Below are 26,856 nucleotides of genomic sequence, written 5' to 3'. Positions count from 1 at the left end.
CAGAACTGTTGGCTGGTCGATCGTTATGTTTTATCAATATCCAATTTTGGTACTCCCGATGTATGTGAACCAAGATGAAGGACACCGGAACGCAGTATGTGTACCAGATTGGGGTCAGGCCATAATTTTATTCCAATTTTCCCTATTTTAGTTCTATTACGAGTTCGGGGACTAGACAAGTGACTTTCGTAGTATTTGTATCTAAAATTATGGCATAACCCTAAATTGGTACACATACTATGTTCCGGTGTCTGCCATCTTGGTTCACATACTTCGGGACTAGCCGAATTTTGAATCTGTTTCGACAGTTTGATACCATCTTGCCAGGATGACCATGAAGAATTTTTATGTCTCGGATATCGCAAATAAATTAGTAAATTCCGGTTCTAGGAAATTTCGCGCATGGAAAAAAATGGAAATGTATGAAAAATCGTCTTATTTAAAAAAGATTCGTTATTTAAAAGCATACCATAAGCCTTTAAACATAACCGTTTTATTCACAAAGTCAATAACCAAACAATCACCAAAGTCAGACTTCATCAGGCAATCATTTTACAACTATGCTTGTCTGAGGAAGTCTGACCTTGGTCAGACGTTAGTCGTCGAAACGTTGAAGAAATATATTTCTGTAAGTGTGCAGCAAGACTCTTGCATTAAATAGAACTGTGAATATTGTTCATAAATTGTAACTTTTACGTCACACTTACATGGCCCGCCAGTCTAGGTGAGCAAAACTTTTGGCTCCCGATTCATAAACCTTGCCCAATCCTGCTTTACACCGTACCAGCATTGTAGGTGTCTCTGCTTAAAGACATCTCAGAGCTACTCGCGACTTCTATCACAAAAATAACGTGAAATCAGTACGACAGCCATCTATAATGGAATTGGCTTAATGTAAAAATCAAATCTATAAAGAATCCCTAATTTGATCAATATTCGCTATCTATATTGATCTGTTTGAGATACAATTGAACGCTCCTCAAAAGAGATTCCATGATAATCCGAGCATTTTCATAAATTAATAATATCGATTTTGGAACACCTCTATGGCGAAAATGTATGTGGGCCTACTATGTAGGCTATATCGTCGGCTGAATAAAGTTTCAAAGGCCGAGTCCATTGTCACGAAACAAAAAAGTATAGTCAGTCGAGATAACCATAGTTTATTTATACGAAGTACTTACTATACGTACATAAACAAAACACGTGAAAATAGGAAAAAAATTCAATATTTATGTTCGTTAGTTATTTGTGAAAAGACGAAATCTTTCCATTTTACCAATCAAATTTTCATTCTACGTGTGTGGCGAGCATGAGGTTTTCAGACCCGATATCTTTTACCTGCGACAGTGCTTGCGTATATTCATTAAACGATTCTCATTCGTCGTTAAATTGGGTGTTTGACAATTGTTCATTGCCCGGCAGTGAGCTAGTTGAATGTTGCACAAAAATAACTGAACTGAAATCAGACTGAATTGCCTTTAATTTAAAAACTCTACCACTACAATCACAATGCCCCTTCCAAAGTGGCTTCGGTAATCGCATCCGATTTTGACGCACCAATGACATTAGGACGCTGGGAGTGTAAAATGTTAAATGTCTAGTGTACTATACTGCGACGTAATTTGAATAAATTGGTCAACAATTCACAAGTGTTGTTAAAACAATATCAGTTGATGTGGCTGTATGACGAGGAGAATTTCCGTATTCACCCCGTATATGTAATTTTCATATTTATCTCGGGGGAGAGGAAACCCGATAAGCTCAATATAATGGTTCTGGTAGGTTTAAAAAACCACCCGGCCCTATTGGCTGGATAAGTCCATTTCACCATTTTTAGTTGCTATAAATTTTTCAGTTGATTTTTCTATGATTTATGATTTTTCCGTGGCGACCACCGAGTTTATCTTCCCGAGTCGAACAACCGCCATGGAAATTTATTGTCGCTACAGCCAATTCATGAAGCGCATCATAATATTTACTTTTCGTTTTAAAGAATCGATTCGCTTCCTGGTCGCGGCTTCAGAATATTTTTTGAATGCAGTCTACGGCTGAAAAGTTGGAATTTTTAGTTGAAGTATGAATCGTGAGGATTTAGATGATACATATGATCTTCTGTCTCCAGTAGGCTACGTAGGGGAGAAGGTGCGTACTCCGACTCATTTGAAAGTTCTGACAACGAATCTAGTCCACAATTTCGATCGTCAGTAAGTTTTAAATCACCTTCCAACTCATTCAAGTCATCATCATTCACAGCATCTTCGAAGTGAGTTATATTTCTCGATTCTGTTCTGTAGATTCCCATTTTTTATAATGCAGTAATGGGTACATACCGACAAATCTGCAAATCCCCATCCATACCGGTACCGGTATTCACCCATACTGCCATACCAGTACCGTACCATATTCCTGTTATTAGAATGATTCAATTATAGCAGGCAAATACGGTAGTATACGGTATCATTGCTGTATGTTTTTCCATTTATGGTAGCAGTACCGGTATTTTATAAATTGTTGAATTGTATAAAATAAGCCAGTTTACAGAATTTTTGGTCTTCTGGCGTTACGGGTCTGGTACCGGTACCGTATGCAGGTATGAGTTGGATTTCAATTGTCAGCAATCACTTTACCTCTTTATTGTCATGATTTAATTCAAGTTGTGTTACCGGTACACAGTTATTTAATACACATTGAACCAGCTAGGTATTCAGTCTGCCAGTGCTGCAGTGATGTTTAGTAACATCTTTACAATTCAATCCAATGCTGCAATGTCTGTCAACCTAATGCGTAATGCTGTAATGTCATGGATAATGCATCTTACTATAGATTTCCTAAAAAAGGGGTGTGACTATATTTATATATAGTGCTGTAGTGATAGTCACTTGCTACTCAAAACACATTACCATGAGATATCTAGAGATGATGTAAAAGATATTTGCGGTTATCTCTTACAGTCTTAGGACAGTACGGCACACTTCACAGATCAAGAGACATTGTCTCGTTTCAGAGAATCCTATTTTGTCAATGAACAAACAAACACCTCTCCTTTCGGGGACATCTGGACATAGATGTCCCTCAATATCGGTAAAATTACAGTAAAATGAGGTTGGGCAAAAAACTACAAAGAAGCGCAATCTAAAAACGTCGTCTTTGCCGTCGTGGCATATACCCTCTGTTTGTGAGACACATGGAGTGTTGGTTTTATTGAACCAAATGACAGGATATTCTTGCCTTACTGTTGGACATGACATGCATTTTACCTCATTGCTCATTATCAAATTTACTTCAAATGGAATTCTGAAACTTATACCTTTATGCATGGTGCGCCAGTATTACGGTTATTATATTTAATTTGTTTCTTATGACAACAACTTTGTTCTGTAGGATTCCACCACCTAAGTATGCATCAACTACGAGATATCAACCATACAAACCCAAAAATCTTGTCCCGACGTCAGCGCCAGGTCCCTCATCTTCTCCACTGAAAAGGGAACGAAGAATTCGACGAACTTCGCCATTGAAGGGTAGGATGGTTTTGTTATTTGCCTGAGAAACTTGCCAACGATATATGCGTTCTGCTATTTATACAATTCCACATACTAATACTATAATTTAGTTATCATTTGTTATTGCTCAGCTAACTAATTGATATTAAGGGTTTGTTAAAGCATGCTTATTAGTTATTACTTATAATATACGGTTACATTGAATTTCTTTATTCTTATTTCTAATTGATGACCTGTTCCATGGTCTAAATTGGGATTTGCCATTCAATCATATAAAAAATTAATTCGAATATTCCATAAATTGCCACAAATGGCAGAGAACAATGGCACAATTAATGCGCTATGGGAGTATAAACGGGTAAATATACCCGTCTCGTTTTGTATTAAGTTGGCAGTAGTGGACATGGGCGATCTCCAAAGATAAGGATTGGTAGCAGTAGCACTATGGGCGTTGCTAAGGGAATACATACAGTATGAAGCGTTAGCCAACTCAAATCTTAATTGTTTCAATAAATCAAAGTCGCTTGCGTACCACATGAAAAGCTCTATCGTACCACAGGCTGGGAGTTATGAAAATTGGGTCCTTGTTTGCTAATGCACTTCTTTTTCATGCCACAGGCTAATATAGAAATCCATTTCATACTATTCAATTTCTCAATTGATTATCATTTAGATCGTAATTCTCATGACAACACTATTGAATTAATGAAAATGCCACAAGATGGTGACAAAAAAGATTTGAGTGTTTGGGAAGATTGGTTGATCAAAAAGTTACAACAGGAGAGAGAAGACATAAAAATACAGGTATGTATGCAATTCAAGCCATGGTTTTTCAGTTAACGTTGTTTCTTGTTTGAGGGAGTTTGTTATACTTTTGATATTCAAATGAATGCTTGTTGTGACAGTGTAATTGACCAGACGTCAGTCATCTTTGTAAAACTACGAAAGTTCGTTGTTTTGACAAAATGATCTAGAACACCTACTGATAGACTTATTTTGAGTCTGGATAAATATCTCATTTCAAAATTTGCTGGTGAAATATGATTTAGTTTTTTGCGACGCTACATATTGTTTCCACAAAACTGATCATCCACTAATTTACATAACAATTCAACTGAAATAGGCCACGTCGATACCAGTGTAAATCTTGTGTCCACCTAGAATCCAAAATACTGTTACTTATTGAAAGTACGATAAATTGTTGTGGGTGGCCTTCGGAAGAGGGCCAGGAGCACTTTAAAAGGTTGGGAAACACTGCACTAAGCAATCGCAGCATCCAAGAATAACTTGAGTGCTTGGACCGACTTGACATATAATTTAAGGTGTAGATCCTTGTATCCAACGCTGGTTTGGCTTTAACGATGCAGTTATTTGTGTTTATAGAGACAAGTTGAAAAAGAAGAAAAAGAAAGAGAGGAAAGAAATAGAATGGAAAAGGAAGATTTAAAGAAAAGAGCTGAATTAAAACATCAGCAGTGGTGTGAAGAAAAGTTATTGAAGGTGAATTATAAACGTTGAAACTTCGGAGTTAGTGACTTAGTGTTGGATTCAAACATGCTATGTTTTTCTGAATTCTGCAAATATGCTGTTTTATGCATTGGACGCTAAAAATGAGAGTACCTCCGTAGTGTGTGTACCAGATTAGGGTTCGGTCATAGTTTTATTCCGATTTTCCTTATTTTAGTTCTATTACGACTGTCTGTGTTAGCCAAGTGAATATACCTCCTGACCATAGGTTTCAGTCCCTTTACACAACTTGATATAAAGTAATCGAACAAAATTAGTTACCTTCATATCGGTACATACACTTCTAGAGCGCCCTTTTTTCACCTATGTAGTAAAGAAAGTAAATTAAACGAAGAAATATTTAAGAAACAAACTTAACTATTTTCAGATGAAGTTACAGACGAAAATTGACAAGCGTGAACAAATGTTGAAGGAAGAAATGAAAGTTCAAGAAAAACGAGAAATTGAGAGAAAATCGAAACAAGCGTACGAGAGATGGGTGGAAAAGAGAAATGAAATTGAAAAAGAGCAAAAAGGGAAGGTAAGTCTTAGACTAACAGTGTCGACAGCTGCGCAAACTACGGCCCACAGGCCACGTCTGGCCGGTATGGTAATTCAGTCTGACCCACCTGATGCTGCCATACGGGTGTCGCAGCTCGATAACCGGTATTGGTTCCCTGCGCCTTCCCTTCCCAGTAATGTAAATATCATTTTTCTTTATATTTATGAATGTTTTTTACTGGTTGGAAAAAATAAACTTGTCTTAGCCAAACTAAACACCAAAGTTTGATGTTCAAGCTGAAAAAATAGCTCGAGGAATTCGTTGAAATTGCGATTAAATTCAGTTTTGGCACAAGGCTTATCGGTTTCCATTTTTGCTTATGTACAAATACATGAATTGTAACTCTTATGTCACATTTACATGGCTTGCCAGTCTAGATGGGAAAACTTTAGTCCAAAAACCTTGCTCGCCCCTGGTCTACACTTTCCTGAGTGGGCCAGTTACACATAATAAACGCGAATCTCAATATGAATAAAAAACAAGTTTATTTACAAATACCTAGCATAACAACTAATGCACAACAATAGCACATTAGCTTTAGACGCAGATAATACATTGGCAATTATGGTTTAATTTTAGCCAATGATTCGTTATTTTTATCAAAATTTCAACGCAAATTTATATCAATAAAAACTATATTCATAATTTCTACTGGCACGAGTGGGCCAGATCTCTGGTGTACACAATGCTGTCTTCAACTTAAGTATTTTAATTACTCTTACATAGTGGTTGGATTCAAACCGAAGCTGTTCTTGGAATATCATGATAATCAGAAAACCTGTTTTTGATCGATATTTGAAGCCTCTCAATTCATAAAGTCTCGGTATGTTTCCCCAAGACAATTTAATATGATAACTATTGCTACATATAATATTAAAAATGGTTGTTATAAGTTTTCAGCGCATTGCGGATTATATTCGAATTTCAACTTAACCTAATCCTCCCGGTTTGACGCATGCGCGAAATTTCAGACGTTTTGCAATGCTGTGTGTATACCATGAGGTCTGGAATGTTTGTTATGGTCTTGCTTGAAAGGAAATCTTATTCCCCACACAACGATATGAGAATGAACCTTATATGACATTTAGAAGTGATAAAATTTCGCTTACATATCACGCGTGTACTTCCCGCTGCGATATAAAAACGTCGCACAACAAGAAAATGATTCCATAAACCTTGGCGTTGCGCGCTAACCAATAACAAAAGCTAGTATGATAAGGTCTTATTTTGAAGGTCATTTTATATGCTACATAACATAGGAGAGTGGACATCTCACAACGTCAGGAAGTTATAAAAATATCGAGTCGTTTGATCGCAGCTGCCTCACCGAAAAAAAGTTAGGCGTTTTATCTCGCAAATTCTCCTTGTCTGACGATTATAAGCTTTTATGATTCATAATAAATGTTTTATTATGACTCACAAAAGCTTTCAACGCGATAAAGCACAAACAAACAACCGATCGATCTATCAAGCTTAGCCTGGCCTGATTCGATGTGGTGACTTCTCAAACGGAAAATTTCCAAAACGCTTAAACAACGCGCGCTATGAAAAAGCGATTAGTACCATATGAAAGAGAAAACCAATGTGCAGTCAACTGTATAGTCACATTTCAGCTTTACAATAGCTGTAGACGTCCAACAGCTGATAGAATGAGAGAGTGTAAATATTTTTGTTATTTTTTGACGTTACGAGAGACCTCTTGAAAGAGGTGTTTTAGTTTACGGTCCTCCAGTGACATCTAGCGTATAGTACTCTAAAATACCTTTCCAATGGTATATAATTATTGTATATTGGGTAAATTTTGGGGGTCGTATGACATTAATAAAAATGTATTCAAAATTGGGCTCGATTGGGCGTCTGAAACAGGTTAAACTGTCGACTTCACATATACAATGGTAGCAATATTTTTCTGATGACCTTGGTTCCCTGTTATTTTGAATTTTTTATTCTGTTGCCCCATAAAACAGACCTGTTCTCACGACCACAGCAATTGGGTTATGTGCGTCACCGCATATTTGGTGTTTCAAATGTTATGTATTAGATTTATGTGTGCCATATGCCATGCAGCTTACACATTGACATACGATAAAGTTCCTTTACAATTTCAATTTTGTTATGGTCAGTTCTCAATATATCTTAATTCTTAACCAGGTTTGTTGTTTTTCAATCAGTAATTGTTCAAGTTTTTTTACTTCATTTAATGCATCTGTGAGGGCCAAAACAATATATGATATCGATAAATTTCCTTGGCAATTTTCAAAATTTTTTAAGACTTTATGGACACCCTATATATACACTTTGTGAAATGGGGGAAATCATAGTAGCGAGTTCAATACAAAATAGAACCTGCTCTTAAAATCAAATTTTTGTGTATTGGTATCTGTACAGCCAAAAATGGACATTAGGCTCTACCTAGAATCAAAACTAAAACTGATTAAGCTTTGAAACCAAGATCAAATAATGCTCCCTGGTCCAGAATGACACAATATCAAAAACAATTCATTTCTGAAAAATGTGACATTGCTACTTTGGTTTTAACTGTGGTAGCTTATAGCCTGCTCCTGTCTTAAAATTGCAATCTGCCAAGACGTATGAATAAATGGATTTTAAAAAAATGATTTCAGGATGGCTTTCGAGGAGATACTGAAGTTTGACAATATATATCCTGACTCCAGGTGCTTCTTAAAAAATCATCAATAATATTGTTTTACTGTCCCATATACTGCAAAAATGATTTGCCATTACTTAAACTTGTAATCAATGTTTTTTCAGATTTTTAAGATAAAAAAGCAAGTGTTAAAATTTCAAAAATGTTTATTAAAATTTGTTACAAAGAAATAATAATGTGACCAACTTGCTTTTTCTTTGAAAATCAACCTCTTTGCTTTGCGGGTAACAGGATTTGTGGATGTTATTTATTTTAAAGGAAAGGAGAAAAAAACTTGAAAGGAAACAGAAAGAGGATGAAAGAAGAAGGAAAAATGAAGAATGCTTTCAGAAATGGCTGAAAAAAGTCAATGAAAAACAATGTGCTTCTCCAAGACAAGGTTTTAAATGTTTGAACTTTTTTTTACTTTGATTATTGATGGTGGTTGGTAGTAAGATTGCTTGAAATGAAAAAGTCGTAACAGACTAACAAAGTCCACAGAATATTTCTCATGCTCCCAATTTATTTGAAAAATGACTCCACGACAAATGTATCGTTCCATTACTTCAAAGTGAAAACTTTGACCTAACAAACCAACAAATTTTTAGCTAAGACTCTGGAAAAGTCCGACTGATTCTGTGGATTTGAAAGTCTGACTTTTAGCAGTAAATTTCAATTCTGCAGTCAAGGCTGCAAGGTCTGTGAAGTTAGCTCGTTGTATTTCTTATTTCAAACTTTTCCGAGTCAGAATCAAAGGTTCAAGTCACTTTATAGCAGTGCTTTTTTATAAAACTTCGACCAGTCGTGACATGCTGGGGTAATATGATAACAACCAGGGACGTAGACGGGAATTTTCAAAATGGAAAAGTCAGTAACAGGCTCACAAAGTCGAAAGAATATTTCTCTAATTGACAAAATATTTTACTCTGTAGTATGGGGATACATTTGTTGTGAAGTCAGTTATCTAATAATTTGAGAGTATGATTCGGGTAGTGTCCCACTGATTCTGGGATTTGCAAGTAAAATAGTAGCAGTACACTCCAGTACTGGGCTGTTTGTATTTCGTTATTTCCAACTTTCTGAGTCAAAATCGAAGCCAGGAAATTTCAAAAAGGGTTTCTGGAATTTGCCAAGTTGGACCATAAAAGCTAGCGGGTGCGAACAGAGGCAGGAAATTGTGGTTTTTTAAGTGTGTTGAGGATCTAAAAAGTGTTTCAAGCTCTGAAACAATGCTGTGTGATACAGAAAAATGTTTCTTTTTTTTACATTTCAAAAAAAGGGAGGGGGATCTGACCCTCGAAACATTCCCTCTAAGCTACACCCCTGATAACGGCAGATTGAATTAGAAGCACATTGGGATGTGATGCAAAACCGAACTGAATGTATGTTCAACCTATTTTTTAACCGTTTAGGTCAGCGATTTCCACGGATATGCTGGGATTTTACCAGTACAGACGATGGGTTCCACAAGTTTCCATTCCAATTCGATAGTCTGTATTAGTTCGACAATCCTACCGTCTTGTTTGAGAGTCATATGTTATTTAAATATGAACACATACGCTGGTACAATATATCCATATAAAATTTGTGTTTTGCTTGTGTTCCATTAAAGACCTACAGGTGTGAGATTGCCATTTCACATTTTTTAGATTGACATATTTTACATCAGGGGTGTGCAACATGCGGGCCAAATGTGACCTGAAAGGAAAAATCTTGTGGCCCGCGGCTGGTCTTTCATGGTGTGAGGCTCTCGAAACGGATTTTTAATTTAGTTTAAAATCTGGTACATGCAAGTAATTTTAATTCTTTGCGTTGCAAAGGCTTTACCTGAGCTGTAATCAATTTCATAGGGTTCCTAAGCCTCTGGTATTCTGCTACACCAAAAAGATTGAAAAATCTATGTTATGGCCCATGGCTCTCCTCTAATAATATTAGTAGAGAACACAACCTCGTAAATATATGTATATTTATTACAGGTACAGTGAGTGAGTATCCCACACCTTCTTATCGTAATCCAGCACCGTGGATTGGCCCACTAGCAGACAAAGACACCAAGGAATCAGTACGTCGCCAGCACAAAATGATGATAGCAGAAAAACATGCAACAATTCGACAAAGACCAAAAACTGCGAACCAAAAAAGAAAAGGGCTCGTAAAAACTGGCCCAGAAAAGGGCAAAGGAGTGTTGATTTGTAGACCTGCTACTGCAGCACCCTTGTTTTATAACGTGCCAATTAGGAACCCCCAAAACTTTGTGACTGAACCTAAGAGAGGCAGTTTTAGGGGAAGATCGTAACATCTCGATTCTTAGTGTGTGAGATTAGTTGATATTTTATGATGAAATAATAATTTATAGACTTGTAGAATGTAATTTAAACCAAAGTGATCGACATAGCAGCGCTGAGGCCGATGTTTGCTGTTATATTAAGAGGCAAACGTGATTTGGAAATTCATATATAACTTGTGGCTCATGTTTGGAATTCACAGGATTTGTATAGGTTGTCTTGTAGTCTAAAATCTGGCATGGGCGAACTACGACCCACAGGCCAAAACCAGCCCGTTGTCTACTTGAATCTGGCCCGCCCGATGCTGCCACAACCAAGGTAAAACCGAATTTGGATGTTTCAGCTAAAAAATTGACCAAGGAATCGATTGATATTGCGATTAAATTTAGTTTCAGCAAGTGGCTTCTTGTTTTCGACTTTTCCTTCTATAGCACTGCAAATATTGTTTATAAAATGTAACTTTTTACGTCACACTTGCATGGCCGCCAGTCTGGATGGGCAAAATTTTTGGCTGTGGTTCAAATACCTTTCCAACCTCTGGTCTAAATCAAGGTATCAGCAGCATCCGATACATACTCTCTTCTATATCAGTGAATTATCTATATTTCAAAAGCCCGGCTGCAATTTCCGAAAGAAAACCCTTTGATATTGAAGATGGAGAATCTAAGACGGATTTATTTTAGGCAAAATCATTTTGAATCTGATGTTATATCGATAAGACAGGACTCTCAAAATCAAATTTACCCAGGGCCACTGCAGGCAGAGTCTGGGTGGATCCGGGCCGCATCAGGTTTTCCACAATGAAAGCTTACCGTAGTTTAAAAAAATTCAAATCTTTTCAAATTTCTACAAACACAAAACAAGTTGAAAACATAAATGGCCAAATTGAGACGAGAGAGACTAAATTGAAAAATAACTGAACATAACAATACTATAATAGACTAAATTGAAAAGATAATAATACTGTAATTAGTGATTGTGACGTAAATGAACTTATTTCAAATGTATTCATCGCCAATCATGCGAACTGAGCTAAGTGACGCACTAACATTTAACTTTCATACTGAGGCGGGGACCACAATCTATCGTCCCGCGGTGCGCAAATGGCCCCCAGGCCGCGAGTTTGAGACTCCTGCTATAAGATGAATTAAGAGCAGAAGAACCGGACAATAAATGTTATAACAGGGTTCATGTGCCGTACCGATACTATCCTGCATTGAGATGTGCGTTAAATCTAGTTTAGTCATACATTGTTGGAGCGTGTACTTGAAACAATAATTCTCGAAATAATTCCCAAGTTCGTCATTACATGCATATGAATCTACCGGTAGTTGTAATGTAAACTGATCACGCTGTGAGTTTCATTCTTTGACAGATAATCCTCGGTTTTGAAACCTAGAAGTGGATGGCGCAATGACAACAAAGTGTCGAATTTAATGTTCCTTCAGATCGCATTTGACTTTAAACTTTTTGGGCGGCTTTTTCGGCAATCTGATTTTTTTATTAATTCTGCACGGAAAATCATTCAAAGTATCTTATTTGGTTAGACCAAGAAATTTAAATGATGGTCAATTCGTAAAATCGAAAATGGTACGCCGATTTCACAGAAATGGATAACATTCACTTTGTTTGGCTTCATAAAGAAATGTCGGTCGAGCAATTTTACGCACCACGTCAGTATTTATCAATAGCGATTGCCTAGTATCCATAACCAGAGCACATTGTCTGTCCGTCTGTTGTACGACCAACTTGACGGTATATATGCTCAGTTCTGAAGTCTTCCGAAGCCCCATCATATAAAGGATTGTAAACACGTTTATAAGGTTTAGGTTTATTTTGATTATCCGATACACAACATCCACAAAACAATGAAAACGATTGGAAAAACCGCAAAACTTCTAAAAAGATTTAAGAAACGTGGAAATACATGTGCCAGTTTACCCATATTACACAAAAAACGGGTTTGGGAAAATTCGCCGCATTCGGAAAATCGCCCTAACCCTATAAATCTAACTTTTTTTTTATCACAAATACTGGTCTACTCAAATACTTGTTTTTGCATCGAAATTTCATGTGGCGAGATTTCCTACGGCGAATTTTCCAGCGACGCAAAAAACTAAAAACACGAATGTACAACGTTTAATACGTAAAAATTATTATTCTGTGATCGCCAAGTTGCATTAAAAGACTTGCACTGACCCCAAGAAGGCAAGCTTCAAAACTTTTAGATTTTTGTTTTAGATTTAGTTTTCAGTGGCAAACATTTATTTCTTGAAATTGTAGGCTACGGTTATATTCGCGTGTTTGAGCGACAGCTATTTCTAGGCGTTTTTATGTTTAAAGGATAAATTTATTCGTTATGAATATTTTTGAAAATAAATTCTTCACGCTTTGCATGATATTTGTCAGTTTTTAGTTATATTTTCGAAATCAAACGATGCATTTGAAATTTTGTTTACATAGTTGAAATATATTTTTTTAAATGACCGGACTCCGATAATTTTCACCTTTGGCGAAAATACTTAAATAGATCTGGTGTAGAGTATATTCGACCCATACCATAGCTGTAAACCTTCGTATACCAATCGTTTTCTGTGTACTAAGGTGAATAACACTACATTAGTGAGCAATCTGTTCTAGTTTCTTTCAATTCCTTGTCGAAATTCACATACCACAGCTCTGAAATTCGTTTACATTGGACTCTAAAACCGATACCACAATCATAGCACTTGTTAAAAAAAATTTACAATCTACGACCGGTAATAAAATGTCATTTCATCAGTATTGTAAGCACTCGACTATACTTCAATTTATACCGCTTTTACCCCAACAACCCCAAAGAATACAATTTTATTCAGGTAGAATTGAAGTTATATTAGGATGGTTGGATTTTATTTCATCATGATGCCTATTAAATTCATTTTAACAGCGCTCGTATAAGCGTGAAATCAACAGTATTTTTCATCTCCAGTGCGTGCGTACCGTTTTCGTCGGTAACTGAGCATGAAGCGGGCTGTGGACATGCGAAATGTTTGCGATTTACCGTATCTGAAATAGCTTTTAAATTTCATTTTTATCTGCCGTGAGAATACTAAAACTAAATTTATGATGTTATTATTTATTATGTTTAGTGTTCATTATATCGTTCCGAAACCTGAATAAACGTAATGCACAGCGCGAGTTTCAATATTTATTTTGTAGCAACATCGAAATCCCAACATCGGAAGTCGTTAAAAACATGTTAGGAAGGTTGATTTAAGAGCGAAGATAAGTCGGCATAATACACGAGAAAGGGTCAAATTGACGAACTTAACCATTGGCAGTCGGAATTTAGGTTTGCGGATTTATTCTTTAATTGTATTCGATGTCTTGTCCACCCGCGATAGCCGTAATAACGCGTTCTCACAATACAGCCAATCAATGAATTAATAAATTCCCGTTGATTCTATGTCTATAGTTGTGTTCAGAAATTTGCGAATAACTTTGCCATAGAATTTTCGGTATATGTCTCCGCTACTTATTATTTTTTCGCGTGTTCGTCATTAGTTTTTTTTCATTTTAAAGCTTTTTTGATCATTTTACATCCGAATGAGTAGTTGACCTTAGTTCTATCTTTTAATTCATGAGTAACCAGAGGTCCCACACGCGGGTCCGAGAAACAGCTTTTTTCAAGCGTCGAGAAATCATGTCGGTTTGTTATTTTGTACCAGTGTAGGCGCTTGGTTATACTAAGCAAAGTTGCTTTATTTGGGAATTGGCACTTACTTGGGTGTTCGACAAGTATGGTATAGTTTGCCAGGTGATGTCTTGGCCGAGTAATCAATCACTTTGGGTTTCGATTAGTTGCGAAAGCGCTCTGTTAATTCGCACACATGTCTAAAATCTACGAGTGGGTTACGTGTTTTTTGTCCACATCGCCTCCGCATTTTCTTTTGCAATATTATCGTATTTGGACGTTTCATACATTCCGAAGCCTTCCAAACAGTCAAACGCAAACAACAATAAATTCTAGCATAATAAAAGGCACCTAATAAGATGTGGCTCGCACTCGGTTTTTGCTATTTTACCTGCATGCTCTGTTTTACTTCTGAATTATTAATGGAGCAATCTGTAACATGTGAAAATAAAAAAAGACACTGTTGGAATATAACAAATAAGATTTTAAACTTATATATATTTAGAAGCAATCTTACTATTTCCGAAGTATCGCACGCTTCCATACAATCTTCCACGTTTCATCAAGTTTGTCTATGTTTCACCAAAGAATCTTCGTAATTCTAATCTCAGAGATTTCAACAGCGTGGATTTTGTGCGTTTTGGTGTATTATCAAATCTTCTGAGGATTCCACGTTTTTCCCGCGCATTGCCGGACTCGCTCATATATTTTTGGGCTAATGTTCACCGCCCACGTCCATTTGAAGCCGATATACAGGCACATTGTTCCCATTGAAATAATTAGATTGAATATACTGATTTTTGAAGTGGCTGAACATTTCTGGTTTTGGGGTCGCGAGTATCGGTAGTCTTTTATTTTATTAAAATTGGGGACGCTAAGAAAAAAGTTTGGGAACCACTGGTGTAGAGTTTGTATATTCAACACAGACTATAGCTGTAAACCCTCGTATATCATTCGTATTTTGTGTACCCGGGTGAATAACACTTCATTAGTGAGTAATCTGTCGTAGTTTCTTCCATATTTCGTCGAAATCCCCATACCATGGCTCTAAAAATTTTTTGCTTTGGACTCTAAAACCGACACCAGAATCACAACACTTGTTAATAAAAGAGCTGGCTTCCAGCTGATATTGATTTTTCTGTGGCGGAAAATTTACAATCCACGACCGGTAATAAAATGGTATGTCATCAGAATTGTAAGCACGCGACTATACTTTAATTTCATACCGCTTTTACCCCAACAATCCGAAGAAATACAACTTTATTTAGGTATATGTGAAGTTATATTAGAATAGTTGGATCATGATGCGTAATAAAATCCTGCCCGTAATTTTAACATGTCTCGTATAAGCGCGAAATCAACAGTATTTTTCATCTTCAGTGCGTACGGTATTGTTTTCGTCGGTAACTGAGCATAATGTGAGCTGTGCAAACGAAAATCGAAATGATCGCGATTTACGGTATCTAAAATAGCGTTTATATCGCATTTTTTTCTGCCGCGGGAATACTTAACTAAGTTTATGATGTTGTTATTGCATATGTTTAGTGTTCGTTATATCGTTCTAAATGAACGTAATGCGCAGCGCGAGTTTCAATATTTGTTCTGTAGCCATCAAGAAAATCCAAATCCCGTGTCGTTAAAAACATGATTTTTCACTTTGCGTTAGGAAGGTTGATTTACGAGCAGAGATAAGTCGGCATAATACACGAGAAAGGGTTAAATTGACGAACTTAACCATTGGCAGTTGGAATTTTCGTTTGCGGGTTTATCCTTTAAGTATTTTCCACCCATGATAGCAGTAATAACGCGTTCCCACAGCACAGCCAATCCATGAAATAAGCCTAATTATCGATGTCTTACTTTAGTCACAAGATTTGGATGATTTGGATATTCAAATATAACTTGTGGCTCATGTTTGGAATTCACGGGATTTGTATAAGTTGTCTTGTAGAGTCTAAAATCTGGCATGGGCAAACTACGGCCCACGGGCCAAAACCGGCACGTTGTGTACTTAAATCTGGCCCGCCCGATGCTACCACAACAAAGGTAAAACCGGATTTGGATGTTTCAGCTAAAAAATTGATCAAGGAATTGGTTGAGATTGCGATTAAATTTAGTTTTAACAAGTGACTTATTGTTTTCGACTTTTCCTTCTATAACACTGTAAATATTATTTATAAAATGTAACTTTTTACGTCACACTTGCATGGCCGCCAGTCTGGGTGGGCAAAATTTTTGGCTGTGGTTCAAATACCTTACCAACCTCTGGTCTATTTCAAGGTATCAGCAGCATCCGATACATACTCTCTTCTATATCAGTAAATTATCTATATTTCAAAAGCCTGGCTGCAATTTTCGAAAGAAAACCCTTTGATATTGAAGATGGAGAATCTAAGACGAATTTATTTTAGGCAAAATCATTTTGAATCTGATGTTATATCTATAAGACGGGGCTCTCAAAATAAATTTACCCGGGGCCACTGGAGGCAGAGTCTGGGTGGATCCGGGCCGCATCAGGTTTTCCACAATGAAAGCTTATCGTAGTTTAAAAAAAATTTAAATCTTTTCAAATTTCTTTTAACACAAAACAAGTTGAAAACATAAATGACCAAATTGAGACGAGAGAGACTAAATTGAAAAATAACTGAAAATAATAATACTGTAATTAGTGATTGTGACGTAAATGAACTTATTTCAAATGTATTCATCCCCAATCATGCGAACTGAGCTAAGTGACACACTAACATTAAACTTTCATACTGAGGCGGGGGCCACAAACTATCGTCCCGCGGTGCGCAAATGGCCCCCAGGCCGCGAGTTTGAGACTCCTGCTATAAGATGAATTAAGAGCAGAAGAACCGGACAATTGATGTTATGACAGGGTTCATGTGCCGTACCGATACTATCCTGCATTGACAATTGACATCAATAGCAGTTAACTAGACAATCTGGCTAAGCAATGGTTCTCAAACTTTAAGCCTCGCCTATGGTGGCCCATCAATGTCACGCGTAAAATTGAAAATAAAAATAAAAAATAAAATAAAAAACCCATAATAAAAATTTTTTTGTAAAAAAACATAAAAATAATTAAAAAAAAAATGAAAAAAAAAAATTAAAATTAAAAAAAAAATAAATAAATAAAAACGAAAAAAAAAAAAAATAAAAAAAAATAAAAAAAAAAAAAAATTAAAAAAAAAAAATTGAATAAAAAGAAAATAAAAAGGTTGACAACGATGGTCCGCCTCGTGGCCCATCGTTGTCACGCGTCTTTATTTTTAGAAAATTTGCTTCTGCTTGGGACCAACGTTGTCAGGCATAATCCTACGCGCACAAATGTGTTCCCTGGGTTTCAAACTCACTACTGATTTTCTTGAGCAATATTCAATATGAAAATGTTCTATAAATTCTCCATGCTACAAGTTCAACAAGAAGTAATATATTTATAATAATGATGAGAGAATATAGAATTGAATACGAAAATTCGTAAAATTGGTTTTTACGTGTATAAGGTAATTTAATTGGATAATGCTGCTTAACTACTCAGTTGTCTGGACACTCGCGATGCCGGTACCGTACCGTCTTACCAAATACCGGTAGTCGGTTATAGTCGCTTTGCGTCTGACCGTACCGGTAGACATACAATCACTCATCATCTCCCATTCTTTCACGAGTGATTGCATGGGTACCGGTACGGTCAGACGATACCGTACCGGCATCGCACGAGTGTCTGAGCAGTTAAGCAGCATTTTCCAATTAAATTACCTTCTACACGTAAAAACAAATTTTCGTATCCAATTCTATATTCTCTTATCCTTATTATAAATATATTGCTTGTGGTTGAACTTGTAGCATGGAGAATTTGTAGAACATTTTCATGTTGAATTTATTGGATATTGGTCATGAAAATCAGTAGTGAGTTAGAAACCCAGGAAACACATTTGTGCGTGTAGGATTAAGTCTGACAACGTTGGTACCAAGCAGCATCAAATTTTCTAAAAATAAAAACGCGTGACAACGATGGGCCACGAGGCGGACCATCGTTGTCAACCTTTTTATTTTCTTTTTATCCAATTTTTTTTTCAAATTTTTTTTTTTTTTTTAATTTTTTTTTTTTAATTTTAATTTTTTTTTAAATTTTTTTGTTTGTTTTATTTTTCAATTTTTTTTTTTAATTTAAATTTTTTTTTATTTTATTTTTTTCAATTATTTTCATGTTTTTTCACAACTATTTTTTTATTTTCGCTTTTTCATTTTATTTTTTCATTTTTTTTTTAAATTTTACACGTGACAACGATGGGCCACCATACTCGCCTCCTTTTAGAATTTGTCTCGCGTCTCGCCACAAAAATAACTAGCTAATTATAAGCTTCAAATAACAGGTAGTAAGGAGAAAGCATGTTTTATTCAAAAACACGTTGAAAATACGTGGATGGAATCGCGATCTCTAAACAATAACGAAATGTAAATATCCAAAATAAGGCGGGCAAGGACAAATCTAACAACGGCTTTTATTTTTAATTAGCTTCACGCTCACTCCGAAGATTGTCTACTATTATCATAATACACATTTAAGCGCACAATAAAAAGTCCATAGAAGTCAGAGTCAATTGTGTCTGGCTAACGATCGAAGCTGGAATTTCTAATGAGTTGAATTCCTTTCAGGAATGAATTTATTTATTTTTGAGGTACTCTCATAAAGTGTTGCTAATATTGTTTACTTATTCAGTATTATTAAAATACACATTTAAGCACACTTTAAACTGTTCAAATTTGCAAAAGTCAGAGTGCAAGATGACTGTGAAACTAACTAATTAATGATCCATTGAAGACGAACAATAATCAACAATTTTATACTACCGATGGGTAATGAAAAGTTCGAAATAGGCAAAAGAAGGAATGCAGCAAAAGAGGTGGTAATGGTGTTAATATGTTTCCAATAGAATCCCGAATCGTTATATTATTGGCTTTAGTTATTTTCTTTGATGGGAATATTTTTTTGGCAAAATGGAGGTAATTTATACACGACTTGGCGCTTTTTATATAAATTAAAGTCAAATGTCAGAGAACTGTACCGATGTTATATGAAAATGTGCCAACGAATTACAAAGCTAGCAAAGTCGGATGTAAATACCTGAGAACTCATTTCCTTTAAATTAAACATAAGACTTCTCTTGTTTGTTTCGGTGGAAAAATATATCAACAATATAAATTTCAACTGAAGATTAAATTTAATGGCGAAGTCATCTTCAAGTTACGTGTTGGTGATCGTTGATTGAAAACGCGAACCAGGTGTTGGAAAGAAGTCTAAAACGCCCCACAGGGTTTACTCCACAGTTCTTCGGTGAGAGCAGAAGCAAAGTGCGATGACGAACGTGTCTCTGAGGCTTAGTACAAAGGACCGCTTTACCGAAGCATACGAAGTCACCCCAGGATCATCAGCTTTGACGAATATCTCTGCGTTTCCCTGATTAGCTAGGCATCTTTCAGTATTTGTCCGCTAGTTTAATAAACATATAACTTATTCTTATTTCTATATATGTCAAAAGCAATACATTTCATGTAGCATTTTTGTGTTATTTGTTATCAACATAACAGTGCATCTCAACATTTTATATTCAACTACCCACGAACTGCAAAACATTCAACCAGAACTTTGATTTAGCTGGCTCGTAATCAAGCGATAACATACTGATAAAAGATTCGCAGTTTTAAAGCTACTGTGAGTGTTGGATTGCATTTAAATCATAATTCGACTTTAGCTGCCAAACGTGCACCGGGATCGAGCGATCGAACTTGTTTAGACAACATTTTTTGTACAAATACGTATTTGTCGAATTCAAACAATTGGGAGAAATTAAAAGCGTTGCTAAAGCGTGTGACAACACGTCGGTCCAAAGTCGAAACCCCATCGGAAAATCAACTTTGTGGTCAAACCCCAATTCGAGGGACGGACGACAAAGCGTAACGTCTTTTTACGCAAAGAAAATGGTTGGTTGAATAAAAATCATAAGAGAAAAACGTATGTGTGAGTTTTTTAATGATCGGGCTAAGACTTAACAGTCAAAAAGCTAGGCCGACGGTTAACGAAAATACCACTACTCTACCTTTGTTAGTCGCTTTAGGCCTAGTTAAGAAGACTTCCGAACACTCGCTACATAAATGATTTTCAACGCGTTTATTTCCCCGATACACGGCATGCATAAAAAGACATCCACAAGTCTTGATGAAGTCGTTACAGAAGTCTTACTTTTGTCAAAAAATACTATGCGTGCGGTATTGACAAAAAACGTAAAATTCACGTTGATTTTTGACTATAGCTTGTGTCCAGAATTTTGCGAATAACTTTGCCTAAGCATTTTCTGTATATCTCTCCGCTACTAATTATTTCTTCGCGTGGTATGGTTTCTACTCTAAACCCTCGTACACCGTTGTTTTTTGGGCGCTGTTGAAGTGGGTGTACCAATATGGAGGTAACTAATTTTGTTCGCCTACTTTACATCAAGTTGCCTAACCCTAACCTGGTACACATACTACGGGAGTACCTATATTTCTTGGGATGACTAAATCCAAATTATTTCATAGTTCTTATCATTCCTACTATTTATTTTGTTTAGTAATGTAATGAATTGCAATCTGCAGGTATAGCAGTAGGAGCTGTGTGTGTCTACCCAACCAGAGTGCAAGAAGCAGTTCAATGTTTGAAAGCGACTGGAATTAATAATATACCTGTTGCATCAGGTTGGATCACGGTTTAGTTCGACCTATTACTATTATTTACGCAAACAGGGGTGTTCAACCTGCGGCCCTCAAGAAAAAATTTTGCAGCCCGAGGAGAAGTGCAAATTTTGAATGATGTGCAGATTGCGAAACCATTTTTTTTTCAATGTATAGAGAACTCTAATCCCATTGCGCTATAAATTCCATACCTGGGTCCAGATGAGAAAATCATATGAATTTTAACAATCTATGAATTTGGTGAATATGGCTTCAAACTCTAATTAGAAAAGCAGCTATTTTTGCTAACTTCTTATTAAATAAAATTTAAAATAATATTGCAATAAAATTGGGATTTCAGATTGCAACATTTGTCTTTTTTCCCTGGATACCCTTTTGATATGCAAACATGGAAAGTAAATCAATCATGCTCTATAGTAGGAATATTGCTATAGTCATTACAAATGCTTGCTTTTATTTCACTGAATAGCCAGCCTGAATTACCTTTGGATAACTTTTGGTATACAGTCTGTACATAATGATTATTACCGAAATAAATGTTATTTTGTTATTTTCTAGTTGCAACTGGCTTTCCTGCAGGACAGACTCCTTTAGAAACAAATTTGATTGAAATTCAAAGGGCAGTTGAGTCAGGAGCTTCTGAAATTGATATTGTGATTTACAGAACCAAAGCTTTACATGGAGATTGGAAAGGTTGGATGAAAATCTATGTCAAATTTATTTGCAATGAATTAATGGTATACCTGTGTCGCTTTGTATGGGATTAGCAGTCTATTCGATCTTTACCTATAAGTTGCAGCTTGTGAAGGTGTTAATGATGCGCAGGACATCTTGAGGATGGCGTTACCGAATAGCATCCTATTTAAAAATTTATTTAAGTGAATTATTTTTGATAACTCATAGTTTGTTTTTGTTCAAAACTCAATCACACTCTCGTCATGTGTATAGTTTATCTTTTTTGTTATTTTGATCTATTTGCTAGTCTTTTTATGTCCATCCATTTGAAACAATGGGAATGTTACTTTGCTAAGTAACATCACTTCATCAGTCTGTGGTCTGCCACATGATTTTTATTGGTTTCCTCATTTATCGTATTTTACTATATATACGAAAAAGTTTCTGGGAACAAGGGTTGCAGAACATTCATTTACTTTTATATTATCATCATTTTTCTTGCATTTATAGGACTACTGAGCAAGCGAGGGTGGTACGCCAACGTGCTTATCTTCTACTCATTTATATTTAAGTAATTTTTGGTTTGTTTCGTGGAATATATATCAGCAACAATGCTTTCAAGTAAACAACAAACAAATAATTCAATAAAATCAATGTTCGACTGCGCTGCTTGCGCCGCTTCGCGGAATGGCTGCTTACCGGACCCGAAGTAAAGGTTTGCTCCACATTTCGCGAGTGACAGCACGGCGATGGCTAGGCAAGGTGCAATGACAAGTGTGTCTCTAACTCTCAGCATATTTTGCAGTAAAATAACTTGGATTCGAGGAACAATTCTTTTCTTATGGATGCCACCACCCCGAATGACCAGACTGAATACAACATTGTTTACCGCCAAGCACGATGTTTCAAATTCAATTGCGAAGCAAATAAAAATATAGTCAAATATTCAGCTACTCAATAAGTGTCAACGAATACAGAAAACTACACTCCTGTATTTCCTGCTTCATTCTCAAACCTCGATTGATTTGACTAAATTCAACAATATTGGGCATTGGGCAACTAGACTGAATTTTAAATCGTGTCCCGAGAAACAATTGTACCTGGCTTCAAAGTAATTCATCGAAGTTTGTCCAGAAAGTACAAGCCCAACTTAAAATGTTGATTTTATTGTTTCTGGTGAGGTACGGTCTACCTCGCCCAACATATTATTTGAAGGAAGTTATTGAAAGTCGTAGTTACGTATCAAGAAGTTGAGTAATTTCCCAACATAATGTAAATAAATCGAGTTTTTTCATCGGATTCCATCGGAGAGAGAATATAAATTAAAAATAAATATACGTGTACTTGAAATATCGAGGTATCAGCGAACCCGCTTTTTTGACGTTTAAAATGTTATATTCAGGTCTCGTATTATTTCAATTTAACAACTAAGCAAAGGGTTGTGCTTTTCCAAGATACATTCAATTCATTGAGCTTTAAATATCTACAAACAGTCGCAGCAAATGGCTAAAATACACCACAGCTCACGGGTATAGCGTCATATTTGGCCTTTCGACTCTTTTAGATCTGAAATTGAATTAATGTGTAATAATTACATGAGTGTTACTCTTACTAGAGAAAATTTCAATAGCTCTTTTGATGATTTCCTGGGTCAAATGAAATGGTTAATAAACAAACACGCTCCATTAAGACCCCTATCACGAAGAGAAAATAAATTATACTCCAAACCGTGGATCACTAAGGGAATTCGCAATTCCATCATTCACAAAAATAATATGTTCAAAAAAAATTTTTTGAAAGGTAATACACTTCAGCGTCTCCACTTCAAAAAATATAAAAATATCTTAATGCACTTGCAGAGAAAATCGAAACAACTGCATTATCGCTATGCCCTCGAGAATAACCGGGGAGATATCAAACAAACTTGGAAAACTATTAACGAGATCATTAAGACTAAGTCCAGAGATGATACATCCATCTCAGAATTGAAACTCGAAAATGGTACCACAGTGACAGACCCCATCATGATGGCCAGTGAATTTAATGAATTCTTCTCAACGGTAGGAAAGAAACTTGCGAATAACATCCCTGGTAGCTCTAACCCTTCTACCGATTTTTTGGGTGTTCCGCTGCAAAACACCTTTTTCCTGGAGCCAACGACACATACAGAGATCCTTCAAACCATATTGAACCTGAAAAATGGAAAAGCAGTTGGCCCAGATGGTATTCCAACTTACTTTCTAAAACAAGTCGCTGATATCATATCGCCAACTCTGTGTCATTTTTTCAACTCATCTTTTAAATTAGGTATTTTTCCTTCATCGTTAAAGATTGCCAGAGTGAAACCAATATTTAAAAATGACAAAAGAAATGACCCGTCAAATTACCGACCAATTTCCATTTTACCCTCCCTAGGCATCATTCTAGAAAAATTAGTTCATAGTCGAATGCTGAATTTTTGTAAAAAATTTAACTTGATCAATAAATGTCAATTTGGATTCCAAAGCAATCACTCGACCAGCCACGCTATCTTGGACTTAACTTCATTTATTTATGATAAACTTGACAAAGGGGAAATCGTCTGTTGTACTTTCTTAGATCTGAAAAAAGCTTTTGATACTGTCGACCATGCTATTCTCTCTCAAAAACTTAGATATTTTGGCTTTCGAGGTGTCGCAGGCAAGTTATTAAATGATTACCTGTCCGGACGTTATCAATATGTGGAGTTAGATTCTCACAGGTCTTCGTTATTACCCATCCATTACGGAATTCCACAAGGTAGCGTATTAGGACCTTTGAATTTTTTAATCTTCATAAACGATCTTTCAAATTGTTCAAATTTCTTGAGCAAACTCTTCGCCGATGATGCCTGTCTGCTCGACAGTGCAAAGAATCTAACCTCACTGCAAGCCGAGGTGAACACTGAAATTAACAAAGTGTATAATTGGATGGTATGCAATAAACTTACTGTGAATGTTAAAAAATCTAAAGTTATGTTGTTTGGTCCTAAAACTCGAACCAGATATGAAAACTTTTCAATTAAAATCAGGGGTGTCACACTCGAAATTGTCCACTCTTTCAAATATCTTGGGCTTCTTATCGACGACAAACTAAATTGGAACACTCATACTACTGAACTGCATAAGAGACTGTCAAGAGCAGTTGGAATCCTGGGTAAGCTCAGACATTACGTCCAGGACTCAACTCTCCGAACCATATACTTCGCACTTTTCCAGTCTCATATACAGTATGCTATAACTGCATGGGGCTCCGCCACCCAATCAGCGTTGCACAGTTTGGAAGTTTTACAAAATAGAGCAGTTAGAATTCTCTCTAGAGCACCCATTCGATCTAACTTAAACACCCTATACTATAAGACCAGGGTGTTAAAATTAGCCGATATCTATCAACTAGAGATTTCCAAGGTCATGCATCAGTTTCATAGCAACCATTTGCCCGCTGCTTTCGACGATTATTTTGTTTCGCTCAGTAAAGTGCATGATCATAACACACGCTCTTCGACAAGGTCTAATTTATTTGTACCCAGATTTTCTCTAAGCAAATCCCAAAACTCCTTGAAATATACAGGTGTGGTAACTTGGAATAATATTCCCTTAAACTTACGTAACTGTAGTTATGACACTTTCAAATTCAAATACAAAAAATTCATGCGCTCCCTTTACCTTTCCACTGCCTCTACATCCAGTTGATGTGGTCCCAGCAAATCTTTTCGTCATTGCCAGCTCATCTTTTGTCTCGATCCAAATCACCTGTAACAAAACAATGTCTCGTGTAAATATTCGTATTGTATTTTAGCTTATAATTTTAATTGTGTATTCCATACTGATGGGCACAAGCCACTTGACAAGTGTTTCTGTCACCAACACATTGTGGGTTGAGGTAAAGCCAAAAATTATATTACTAAAATTATATAACAAAAAAATATTGCAGGCTTTTTGCCCTACTATTGAGCCCGCTCCTCAATGATCTTGGTCTCCTATTTAGTGTGTAATTTCTTGATATCTATTCTGTTAACTGCCAATGACAAATTCATGCCTACAGTCCAATGCCCATAAATACACTTATTGTTACCATGCCATTTTACATGCCTCAACTGGGATCCAAACTTAATTGGCATCCTTCTGATTACTTTCATTATGGGCAGTCAAGCCTAATGTTGTATTTGTTTTTACTATTTATAATGCCTCGGTAACAGTGATCCAGGTCAATTGTTTTTATCCTTTTGATTAACTTAATTTTTTTTTTTAAATTTTCCTAGTCTACTTCTATGGTATGATACTCACTTCATTGTGTTGTATTAATACTGCTGAATATTTCGATGTATATTTTCCTCATGTCTATACAATTCCCGTATGTGAATCTTTGACTCCAGCATCAAAACACTTGTTAGTCCAGGTCAACATTTTAGCTTTCACACTAAAAGCTTGTTTCTGCCTCAAAGTGTCAATATTTTGTTATTTGCATACTTGATTGGTACGGTATTCTATACTTTTACAATTTGTGTACTCTTAACATCCAGTTTTATTTCAATCTGGACACTTATATGCACATAATCGACTTGTGTTGCACTTTACCGTAGCCGAACTATTTACCTGCCATGACCACACTGCAAGTCTGTTTGGTTCACTTAATAATTTCCATGGTTACCTAGACTGTGGTGCATGGAGTCGATTTTCTTATTTTTAAACGGCGATTGCTTGGTTTTTACCGGGTCGCCTTGACGCATCGATTGCGTTTCTTTATTTATTTATTAAGTAATATATTTTGTTCGATTTAATTATATTTATCACGTTTTTGTTAGACTTCCCCGTGGGTGCCGCCGCTCGATAACCAGAATTGGTTTTCGGCGTCTCCTTTCACCCTGGAATGCGGTCTTTTATATTTTCTTTATTTGTGTATGTAAAATTCGTACTTTCAGCTTGGTGAAGAAATAAATTACTGATTACTGATTACTTTCAAAAGGTATATATCAGATTTATGTAAAATGTGACTAACGGGTTCCGAACAATAGATAACCTGTTTTCTTTTTTAATTTTGATTCCCACCACGTAGGGAAAATTGCAAAAATTTGAAACAACGTGCAAAAATCAATGTAAATGGATGAAGGAAAAAGTTTTTCCTATATAGTTCAATCTCAAGGCTTTGAGTAACTTCAGATTTTGTTGAAGCCTTTTATATTTGGATGGGTAAGATATTGAATATTTAAGAACTCACGAAATTTCACAGCAACAGTCTTTAGTGAG

At 36.0% G+C, this 26,856-nt stretch overlaps 2 protein-coding genes and 1 long non-coding RNA gene across 4 annotated transcripts in view; 2 read left to right on the top strand and 1 right to left on the bottom strand.

Annotated features, from left to right (window-relative positions):
- The window catches only part of LOC120333357 (deoxyribose-phosphate aldolase-like), a 128,111-nt gene extending 105,031 nt beyond the window's left edge, over positions 1-23,080 (top strand). Inside the window, exons 3-4 of one of the 2 annotated variants that reach the window (XM_078113719.1) lie at positions 21,476-21,610; positions 22,103-23,080. In XM_078113719.1, coding sequence (XP_077969845.1) covers positions 21,476-21,610; positions 22,103-22,167 — 200 coding nt within the window. In that variant the 3' untranslated portion in view covers positions 22,168-23,080. Of the gene's footprint in view, positions 1-21,475; positions 21,984-22,102 lie in introns of those variants that run through there. The other variant, XM_078113718.1, reaches the window with a different exon arrangement.
- Positions 1,995-13,682, top strand: LOC144424593 (uncharacterized). The gene is made up of 7 exons (XM_078114026.1): positions 1,995-2,266; positions 3,385-3,524; positions 4,180-4,310; positions 4,890-5,006; positions 5,401-5,553; positions 8,501-8,621; positions 10,198-13,682. Exons 3-7 carry the CDS (start codon positions 4,212-4,214, stop codon positions 10,515-10,517), a joined length of 810 nt encoding a protein of 269 aa, XP_077970152.1. The 5' UTR covers positions 1,995-2,266; positions 3,385-3,524; positions 4,180-4,211; the 3' UTR covers positions 10,518-13,682.
- Positions 23,081-23,998: 918 nt separating the features above from the next.
- Positions 23,999-26,417, bottom strand: LOC144424399 (uncharacterized). Its single transcript, XR_013476697.1, has 3 exons — positions 25,897-26,417; positions 25,276-25,362; positions 23,999-24,514 (listed from the first exon to the last, which is right to left on the bottom strand). It is a non-coding gene; the product is annotated as an uncharacterized LOC144424399 (long non-coding RNA).
- Between the last annotated feature and the right edge of the window lie 439 nt (positions 26,418-26,856).

This window comes from Styela clava, chromosome 6 (genome assembly GCF_964204865.1).
Source record: "Styela clava chromosome 6, kaStyClav1.hap1.2, whole genome shotgun sequence".
Classification (NCBI taxonomy): domain Eukaryota; kingdom Metazoa; phylum Chordata; class Ascidiacea; order Stolidobranchia; family Styelidae; genus Styela; species Styela clava.
The sequence above is the reverse complement of the archived record's forward strand: the minus strand, read 5'-3'. Positions and strand labels throughout refer to the sequence as shown.